The 10,947-nt window shown below is 39.5% G+C and overlaps 1 protein-coding gene across 1 annotated transcript; it reads left to right on the top strand.

Moving 5' to 3' along the window:
• The first annotated feature begins 1,710 nt into the window (after nucleotides 1-1,710).
• Nucleotides 1,711-4,668, top strand: LOC131227908 (protein XRI1-like). The gene is made up of 5 exons (XM_058223742.1): nucleotides 1,711-1,857; nucleotides 2,079-2,221; nucleotides 2,309-2,387; nucleotides 3,964-4,152; nucleotides 4,255-4,668. Exons 1-5 carry the CDS (start codon nucleotides 1,767-1,769, stop codon nucleotides 4,533-4,535), a joined length of 783 nt encoding a protein of 260 aa, XP_058079725.1. The 5' UTR covers nucleotides 1,711-1,766; the 3' UTR covers nucleotides 4,536-4,668.
• The last annotated feature ends 6,279 nt before the right edge of the window (nucleotides 4,669-10,947 follow it).

Here is a 10,947-nt window from a genome sequence, read left to right as displayed (position 1 = left end):
ATTATCTCAAAACAAACCGACTAAATTACGTAACCTACTGTAACTAAATCACAGCCTTAAAATTAGATTGGTTGATTACTCCTAACCGCTGATTAGTGGACACTGGTTTGTTGAAAAAGAAACATTGGATATTTTTTATTTCATTTTTAACCGTCCAATAAATGTTCAGTAATACGATACTAAAAAAATCAAATAAGCACGAATTTCGGTTCATGATATATCTATCTAATAATAGTTTGGACATTTAATCCGAATTACACATATGCGACGTAATCAATTTCAAAGTGCCTGCGTATCATCCGACACACCCTGCCAGAGTATTTAAGTTCCTGTATTCCTTCAAGCCGAACCAAAAAAGAAAGAGAAACACAGATACTCCGCCAGATTGTGATGGATGATACGCAGGCACTTAGAAATTGCTCGCGTGGTATACAAGTTGTCAAATGAAACCGTCCAAATTATATATCCCAGTGTAGATTTATTTAAGCTTATTTGATTATCTGACTATCGGAATGATGGAGATTTATTAAACGGTTTAAAATGAAAACATCCAACGGTCATGTTTCAACGAACAAATGTCCAGGAATCAAAGGTTAAGATTGTTCAATCAATATGATAATTGGATTATAAATTCGAGACAGTGAGCTGCACAATCTAGTCGGTTTTATTTGAGTTAATAATTCCATGTGTGCAAATTCTGAGTGCATGTGTATCAAGCGACATACACAGCCTGAGTATCAAATAGAAGAAAGTTCCACCAGGTGGCAGCCACGAGATGAAAGTATTTCATGCCAACGTGGGGCCACCACACATAGAGTCCTCGATGCCACGTCATCCTGGCGGTGTGGTGGGGAACCGTGGTGGTCCCCATCGACAAATCAAGCGAAAAGACCCAGATTCCGACGTGGAGGGAGGTGGGGCCCACCTCACCACAGGTGGGGCCCACAACGGGTGGGTCGATGATAAAAGTCCACAGGTCCGTGGGAAAAGCCAAACGGTTGGTTAGATCTGTCACCTGTCCTGAGGAAGGAAAAAGAAGGCAGAGAAGAAAAGAAAAGAGGGAGAGAGAGAGAGAGAAAAAAAAAAAAAAAAAGCTAGTGTTTGAATTCTGTCGAGCACGTCCTCTTCCTTTACGTGTTTTCTAACATCATGCCTTGCAATTATTTAGTCCCCTCCACAGTCCTCTCACACCATCCATTTTAAAAAATCATTAAATAAAAGAAAGGTGGGCCACACCAAGATCTTGGTTTGACACAAATGACAGCTCACAATATCGTGCCACTCACGTGTTCTACATGCACCGTGCCCGGGTTAACAATCTGGTCCGTTAGGGTTGTGGGTCCCACTTAGATCAAGCATGGACTGAAGATCTCATGATGGGTTGTGATCTTTAAGGCAGTAGGTTTTCTCAACCATCCATTTGATGAGTAGTAATGGGATGGGTAGAATAATTGGGTGAGTGTGATTTTTAGGCTATGTTTTGTACACGATTGGAGCTGAGATTTGGACGGTCTGGATTGAGATGAATGTATGGCATGTGTCCTGTGGTTGAGTTGGGATGGTTTAATAGTGTATAGCAAACGCACACTTGGGTTGTGAGATAAAAATAAACAGAAAGAAGGAAAAATCACGAGCTTTTATTTATTTATTTATATTTTGTAATAATAATTGAATTGGATTGGCTATAGGCATTGACTGACTAGGTTCAATTCATATAAATATACACAAGTTTCCATGGTTCTTTGAGAAAGGAAAAGGGTCTGATAATGGAGTTTGACAGCAGTCCACACACTCCCTATCCTTCCTTGGGCTGGGATTTCCACACCTTTGAAGTCTTCAATGCAGACATGCCTTTGGGTATTTTTGGTTCTCTCTCTCTCTCTCTCTCTCTCTCTCTCTCTCTCTCTCTCTCCCCACACACACACTGATACACATGCAAATCTCTCTCTCTCTCTCTCTCCCCACACACACACTGATACACATGCAAACATCATTTGGTGATTTGGGTCTCTCTCTCTCTCATTCCACGTCTTCTTTTCTTTTTTTTTTTCTTTTTTTTTCTTTTTTTTTTTTTGTAGCTATGGAATCTTCCTTCTCATCAGACTCTTCTACCGGATATCTTCAAGATGCCATCACCGAATGGACCAGTCATTGCAAGCGTAGACGAATGCTCTTATATTCTCATAATCAAACCGAAAATGAATCAGATCATCTTATTCAAGTAATTCCAGAATCTATTTCTACTTTCCTTCTATTCCTATTTGATTCGAGACACTGATTCCAATCCATTGATCTTATTGGGCCACAGAACTATTGGAATCCCATCCACAATGAAGATCCCTTTGCAAGTTTTAGTTGCTTCAGTGAGGATAATACTATAGCTTCAGGTAAAATCATATGTCCCTTTTTCCTTTTTTGTAGGTTTTAGATATTACACCATTTTCTTAAAAAAATTTCAATGGTTAGGATTATCCGATTCCCATAAATTTTTTCCTTTGCAATCCATGATTGTCCCAGATGGATGAACGGTTCAGATCATCATAAAAAGGTGACAAATGAACAACCAAGAGATTACAAAAACGAATGGACTGGATCTCCTCCCAACATATTAATATGGAAAATTACATCGTCTGCCAACGTATTAATCCAAGAGATTGTGCTAAAAAAATGAAAAATAAAAAATTTAAAAAAAAAAAAGAAAAAAAGAAAAAAGAGACAGATTGCGCTTCCAAATCACCTCACAACGTATATAACTAAAAGCGGGAATCCTATGCACATATGCAATTTTGAAATTTTCAAATCCATATGTGCATCGGGATTCCCGCTCGTTTTTCCATTGGGAGATTTTTGGGACACATGGATGAATTGGCTCTCATCATTACAATGTTATGATTTTACAAGGAGGTTGGTTGATTCCACATGCGGTTGCACGTGCGAATATAGAGCAAACATCTCAGATCTGAGCTGTGCATCAAGATACACTTCAGATCTTCCGGCCTGAAAATCACGCCCTATCATATCTCAGGCGGGCCCCAGCTTATGACAAACAAAAGGAAGTGTCTAAACCGTCAGATACCTTCTTAAAATTATGGTCCACCTGAAGAACAAAATAATCTAATTTGCTAGACAGAAGATCTAAGAATTGTTTCCAATAATATGAAAGGCTCAGATCTCACCCGTTAGTTTACTATTTTTTCACATGTGCCTGCGTCTGGACGGCCTGGATTCCACACGCATGTAGGATTAGCTGAACTCGAATATAATAACGGTCTCGATGAGTTCTGAGAAATGGTATGCATGGAATGAGAAAATCATTAATAACTAATTATTGATTCTTCCTTATCTGATCGAAATCTCTCCGCCTGTTATAAATATATATATATATATATATATATATATATATATATATATATATATATATATATATATGAAAACAAGGGCTAGACCCCTATGTGAGTTATCACCGTATAAAAATGGTGGTGACTCTTCAATCTTACACGTAGCATAGTTGTACGAAAATCCAGACCGTCCAAATATCTTATCCAACTGTGGATGGGCCATAACCTAAAAATCCAAATTTGGGTCATTCACTAATTTACTATTAACCACCCATTTGATAGACCTTAATTGGATGGTTAGAGTCGCTTGACCAGTGTTATTTTATAGATATACTCCATTCAGGAGGAGACTAAAATTTTGGATGGTCTGGATATAGCTGTACGACTATGACACATTTGAAGCAGACCAGTCACCATCATTTTCAAATGGTGATATTTAATAGGGCAGTGATTTGTGGGGCCCATTACTTTCTTGACTTGTAAACCTTCTTTGGTCATACCACAGGCCCGAAGAAAGTGGTGGGCCCCACTTACAACACAAAACAGGGCCCCATTACACCTAAAGTGGTGGACCCCACTTACTATCGTCAAGACCATTACTTACTACAATTCCTTATGATGACAGATGACATTTTAAACTCCTCACTAAACAGCGTTAGCAACGGCCCAAAATCATCGATCGAGACAAAAGCACTTGAAGTGACCATACATGGAAATGAACAAGTGTCCTCCTCACCATCTTCATACAAGGACTCAGTAACCAAAGGCCCTGATGAAAAGCACACGTTGGTTTCAAGGGACCCAATATCTTCAGGTCATTTTCATGTACACACAAAATCTAATACACCAAAGTTATGGTGTAACTACCCACCTCTGACTTTATTTTTTTTCTTCTTCTTCTATGGGTGGTTGTTAGGGAGTCCTTGTCGTAGGAGGAAGAGGGTAGGAAAGAGAGTGGCATACCCATTTGCACTTGTGAAACCAGGTGGGACCGACGATGATGTGACGCTCGACGACATCAACGAGAGGATCCTCATGCGTCCGGTGCGGCCCGTCCGGCACCCGGTCGGAGAATTTGCCTGCCTTCCATGTGTGTCTGCGGATGGGCCTGGCCTATCGGGTAAAGCTGTTGTGGCCCTTACTCGAATTCACACACAAGGGAGGGGCACGGTCACCATTATCAGGACAAAAGGGTGAGAGAAATACACCATAATTTGGTGTAAAGCTTTTTTATTTTGGTTGCATGTATTTAAGTGTGTATAAATGTCTGCATGTAATTCTAATAAACAAGTGGAGTAATGCTAGTGTTAGTCTAAGCATTGAGTAGAAAGAGCTTTTAAATGATGATGGATGATTTATAAGCCTCTCCACTGTCTATGCATGTAATTAATCTGGACCGTCCGAAATGTGGGTCATACTTTCAGTGGACCATAGTGAGAAAAAAGGAATGATGGATATCCTACCCATCTCATCGGTTGTCAACAAGTGGACGGTTGAAATAAAATGGTCAATGGTTCAACTTAAATGATCAAAATTGAATGGTTGGGATCGGCTGAATATTGCGACGGTACGTTGGCCATGACCCATCAATGTTGGGGTCTTCATTTCGACCGTCGGGGTCTACATGCATGTATGAGGCTCGGCTGTATTGCCCACTGGAACCAACCCAGTTTGGCTAGTAGTCGGTGCTTTGTGGGCCCCACCATGATGTATATGTTTTATCCATGCCGTCTATTCAATTTGAAAGATCATTATAGGGCTCTCCATCAAAACGAGGAAGATCTAAAACTCATGTGGACCACACCACCAAAAAACAATAGTGATTGAATGTCCACCATTAAAAACCTCCTAGGGACCACTGTAATGTTTATTTGACATCCAACCTGTTGATTAGGTCGTACAGACCTGGATGAAGTAAAATAAAATAAACATCAGCTTGATCCAAAACTTTTGTGTCCCGCGAGAAGTTCTTAATGGTGAGCGTTCAATCAATACTATGTGGTCCACTTGATATTTTGATCTACCTCATTGTTGGGTTCATATCATAAAATGATCTGAAAAAATTGAACGGATGGCATGGATGAAATACATACATCATGATGGGGCCCACATAACACCCACCACTAGCCATTGGCTAGTGGCAGTGTCACTAGGTAATCCGTTTCCACTGGAAGCATGTGTTTCTTTGAAGACCATTTCTCCCCGTACTTCACTTCGTTTCATAAAAGATGCCTGTGGTCGGGTTCAGGTTCGGTTAGTAATCTCCAAAGCCGTATTTCGGATCACCAGTCCGTCATTGCTAACCGTGAATGTAACGATGAGGCCTGGACCATATTTCATTATGGCCCACCTGTCTGAATTCCAACCCCTATAAGGTCAAAAGACTAAAAAATTAATTTGTTAAAAGGATAAAAATACAATTCTTTCATATTTATGTAAAAATTAGCCGAATTCTAATAGAAATCTCTTTCAAAGAATCTAAATCAGATTGCTCATATCAATCTCACCCATTAACATGGCCTTCAATCTTGAGGTAGGGATGAACATGATGAGGTCGATCACCATCTTCCTCAAAGACAATTACTTTGCATCCACGAAGTTTCTCTAGACTCCTCACAGAGACTATTTGAATCTACAAAGAAAAGAAGTAAGAAAATAAAAATAATATTCTAAAAAATTTATAATTGATTGAGGAATGAATAAATGAATTTACACCTCCTTTAAATAGGTATATTGATCCATAGAAGAAGTTTCGGAATTAATTACAATGAAAACTCGTAAAAATTGCAACTTACTATAAATAGTAAACTTACTATTTATAGAATGTCATGACTCCTACTAGTGCTCACGGTTTTCAGCCAAAAATAGTAGTCTCCTATTTAGCTTAACCACACTGTTCTCCTAATTATCCTGAGAACTTTTTATGTTGGGCGCAACTCTTAAAGCACAACGGATAAAGAGTTATATTCAAACTAAAACTTATTATAAACAATAAAAATGAAATTAAAATAAGAATTCACCTGTCGATCGGATAGTATTTCGCAAATTCAGCGTGTGCAACCCCACCAAGGTTGAGAGGCTAAAGTAGCTCGTCCTACCTGAAATCATATATGGTACATCCAATAGCTCATTCCAGTCTACGAGATACGACCGTTTTAAGTTCTGATGGTCTAGATCACCTCCATCTCTGATGAGACCTTTTTTGGTCCATCTTGACCATGAAACTATTCGGGACCTACCTCTACATCAAATTCGGACCCACAGGAGAAAAATATTGGGATCCAGACCACCCAATTCATCTGAGAAAGGCTTTTTGGACCATAGACAATGTGCAACTGTCCAACATACCAACCACCAAAGAGAATTTCACATCCGCCACACTTAAGTACTCCATAGCTAGGCACCCGGTCCGGATGGATTCCATGCTCTTTTCTTTCAATCTTGTTGGCCTCTGGTGGGCCAGTCGGTTTTGATTTGTCAAGACCATTTTCAATAGCCGGTCACATGTCCACAGAGAGGAGATTATGTCAAATTCTTAGACAGATAACGCTAATGACAATTGAAATTTCGTCCATTAGCCTATGTGACGTAGGCTACAGGATTATCTTGAAAATCCCAACCAATTAGCTTCCGCCGCTTTTGTCCCGTGATTTCTCATTCTAAGGTGCCATTTATTTCGAGCCATCATTTTCACAATAATATCTTAATAGTCTACAAATGCATGTCATCTTTTGAAAAGAAATAAAGCAAACTTACAAATACGTGATTAATACGTGATTGAAGCTTGATATGGAAAAGACGTGATATTTTGAATAGATACCTATAAGGCTTATTATGATGTATATATCATATACACGCAGTAAATTTTTTCAGCTAATTTTAGGGCAAGAGCTTAAAATTAAAGTATATTCAAAAGTCAAGCATACCACACCATAGGAAGCAGAGGGGATAATGATAATTATTGTTGAAACCTTTATAGGGCCCACAGTAATATTTATTTGTCATTCAACCTATTCATAAGGTCACACGAGCATGGATGAAGGGAAGACATAAATATCAGCTTGATTGAAAACTTTTGTGGCCCTTAATAAATTTTCAATGGTATGTGTTTTATTCCCACTTCTTCTAATGGTGCGGTCCACCTGAGCTTTGGATATGCTTCAATTTTGGTCTCCTTCCCTAAAGTGAGCTGAAAAAATGGATGAATAGTGTGGATAAAACACAATCTACATAACAGTGGTGGGCCTCATAGAATCATTACATCCCAAGCTTGGCAGCGTTGGGTTCAATATCATTTTCAATGTAGCGCATGAAGTGCATGAGGAGAGCAAGTGGGACCAGAAGATATTGGAGGTGAAGAATGGGTGGACCGCATGGATTATGAGGGACCCACCATGATGTATGTATTTCATCCATGCCGTCCACCCATTCTTGCAGATCATTTTATTGTATGAGCCCAAAAATGAGGTTGATCCAAATCTCAAGTGGATCACACCGTGTTGATTGAATGCCTACCATCAAAAACTTCTTACAGGCCACAAAAGTTTTGGATCAAGCTGCTATATATTTTTTCCCTTCATCCAAATCTGTATGACCTAATCAAAAAGTTAGATGTCAAATAACCATTATAGTGGGCCCCAGGAGGTTTTTAATGGTGGACATTCAATCACTAATGTTTTCCCATGGGGTGGTCCATCTAAGATTTAGATCTATCTCTATTTTGGGATCAAGCACTAAAATTATCTTTCAAAATGGATGGACGACATAGATAAAACATACACATCATGATGGGCCCACATACACCGACCACTAGTCACCTGGCTGGTGGCAGCGTCACTAGCCAGACTGCGTCCAAGCTGGTTAAATCTATTGACAGAGCTCTGCCAGAAAACTTCCAACCATATTGTAACAATAGTTTATATTTTGATAGATTCGCGGTTATCTTTCAATGATCCAAGCCGTCAATATGCTGGGCAGTCCTACATTCCCTTTAATCAGCAAAAAAAAAAAGAAAAAACTAAATGAGAATATTTCAACCCTTTGATCTGTTCGACCTTTTCCTCTTGGACCATTGGAAATAAAATCAATCTGATCCACTCATTAGGTGAGCCATATAGACAGATTTTGATTCTCCGTGGACAACTAATACGTGCAGGTGCATGAATCCGATTATATTTGAATGGTTAGAATAGTCTCACCAGCCTCATGATTTATATAGATAGCTATATGGTTATGGAGTTTTAGACTTCCCAATTCCTCTTTTATATGAATACATGCACGCATGTGTGCACGTGAGTCTAATAATATTCAAGTTTTCTTAAATTGATGGCCATAAATTCATCTATTAACATCCTAATATTTGGTTTTGGACGTTTCAATCAAGGGTGCTTTATTTTAATCTCTCTCTCTCTCTCTCTCTCTCTCTCTCTCTCTCAGAGCACCCACCATGGAAATTGCCTGCAACAAACATCAGGCCCATGCATCCATTCATCGGGATAACCACACATAGACTGAGAGTTGATTTTCATGGGGCAACCAAACTGATGAATTGAGGACATAGATTCAGTGGATTGGGGAACCACCGTTGTATCCTTGTCTATGGCCACCTTGATGAAAGTGTTTTCTACGCTGCTGTGCATCTGTTTTACTAGCTCATTTTATGAAATGAGGCAAAAAATAAATAAATAAATAAATGAAGCAGATCCAAATATCAGGTGGACTGCATTATAGGAATCAGTGACAATTGAAAGTTCACTAATAAAAACTTATCGGGAGCCACAAAAGTTTTGGATCAAGCTGATATTTGTGTTTTCCACCTTTGGGACCGTGAAGTTTCTAATGGTGGGTATTCAATCACCACTGTATCCCGTGGTGTGGTCCGCATGAGATTTGGATCTCCTTCATTTTATGGAGCACTCCCAAAATTGAGTTCGCAAAAAGGATGGATGGTGTGGATATCAAGGACGCGGATTGTGTCCTAGCCCCACCCGTCTCCGCCATGAACAGACAATTCTCTGGGCAGCCCCACCATGATTTATCTGTTTATCCACTCCGTCCATCCTTTCTCTCATATTATTTTAAGGTATGAGCACAAAAATGAGATAGATCCAACGCTTAAGTGGACCATACCATAGATGACTCTTGCATTTAATGCAACCCAAGCTTATTATTTGGTGTGGTCCACTTGAGCGCTGGGCACATACCTTAAAATGATCTGAAAGAAAGTATAGACCGCGTGGATAAACAGATACATAACGGTGGGCCTGCCCAGAAAACTGCCCATTCGTAGCTAGAAACGGGATATCAAACATATGCATCACGGTTGGCCCCACAGTCACAGATCCACCAACTTCAGTGGTTCTAGATCCACCATTACTTAATGGATCAGTCTTATTTTGCACTGTTACATGGGCCACGATGTATGTTTGAAACAAATGGACGGCCTAAAAATCTTCCTCCGTGTTCGTGTGCTCGTCCCCACAGTGCGGTCCACCTATCGATCTCAGCATGCGCATGTCCCATGTGAGTGCAATTCACATTTTTCTCTTTATTTGAGAAAAAGAACAGGTCATGTCAAATGATCCTTTGTAAGGGATTTTCTGACCGTCCATTTTGTAGTTGAAACATGTTAATATTCACTGGACATATCCGTGTACATGCCTGCCAATCTAAACCGTCCAGTGTCAAGATTGCAGGGAATGTCGCAGAACATGCAAGAAATGTCATGTTGGCCACGGAAGACAATCTTCACATTTCTTTGGGAGTTGCAATTGGGTCATGGACACAAATATCAATGCTCCAGATTCCCTTGTGCGTGACTGTAGGTTGGATCATGGGACGCCTGATGGTCTTCAATTTTCAACTTTTTGAGACAGCAACACTTTTTATAACAGTGCTGGTCGTAGGGAATCCCTAACTCTTTTTTTCTTTTTGTTAGCTTGTTAGTAGACCCACGGTCAGTTCACACTTCACTGTCAGCCACCCTCTCTAGGGAATCTATGCCAAGACCTCAGTGTTGATCCGGTAGTCATGAGGCAATATAAATATAAATAGTAGATACCATTATGTGTTACAAGACCGTGAGTCCAAGTCCGTTACAGCTCCCATAACTGTAATGTCCTTTATCAGATCAATTCAAAAAAAAACATTGAAGAAAATTAATGGCAATAACATTTACCAATATAAAATATCTTGATGAAGCCTACTAATTAATATATTTTTTTAAGGTGGCATTTTTACCGAGAAGTGGTTATATATATGGTAGGACAGGTTGTTTGGTGAGTGGGGGTATATGGGATATATGGCAATTTTGGTGATGTGGCGTATGCATCTTTCTAATTCAAGAACTGCCGGTTTAAGAGTCTCGGCTTCTAACTATAGCATTGAATTTAGGGTTCATTGTTAGAGTTGAGGTGGAAAGATAGAAAATTAATCACTTAAAGATTGGCTTAATGCGCGTTACGATGTCGCTATTAAGGCGATATTCGCACCCTACTGGTGATTAAACCAATTTGCAAGAGGGTTACAAAAAATCCACCTCCATGATATAATAAGCCTGTTCTCCAAGACCGGAGAAATGTGAGTTTCGGCCTGCAAAACAGAAAAGTTG

The sequence above is a fragment of the Magnolia sinica genome, chromosome 15 (genome assembly GCF_029962835.1).
Source record: "Magnolia sinica isolate HGM2019 chromosome 15, MsV1, whole genome shotgun sequence".
In the NCBI taxonomy this organism is placed as follows: domain Eukaryota; kingdom Viridiplantae; phylum Streptophyta; class Magnoliopsida; order Magnoliales; family Magnoliaceae; genus Magnolia; species Magnolia sinica.
This window is presented reverse-complemented; position numbering and strand designations above follow the sequence as displayed.

Excerpts from the sequence above, each read along its gene's own strand:
- LOC131227908 (XM_058223742.1), top strand. The coding sequence starts at position 1,767 with ATGGAGTTTGACAGCAGTCCACACACTCCCTATCCTTCCTTGGGCTGG. Across the intron at positions 1,858-2,078 it reads CAATGCAGACATGCCTTTGG|CTATGGAATCTTCCTTCTCA; the intron begins GTATTTTTGGTT and ends TTTTTTTTGTAG. Across the intron at positions 2,388-3,963 it reads GGATAATACTATAGCTTCAG|ATGACATTTTAAACTCCTCA; the intron begins GTAAAATCATAT and ends TTATGATGACAG.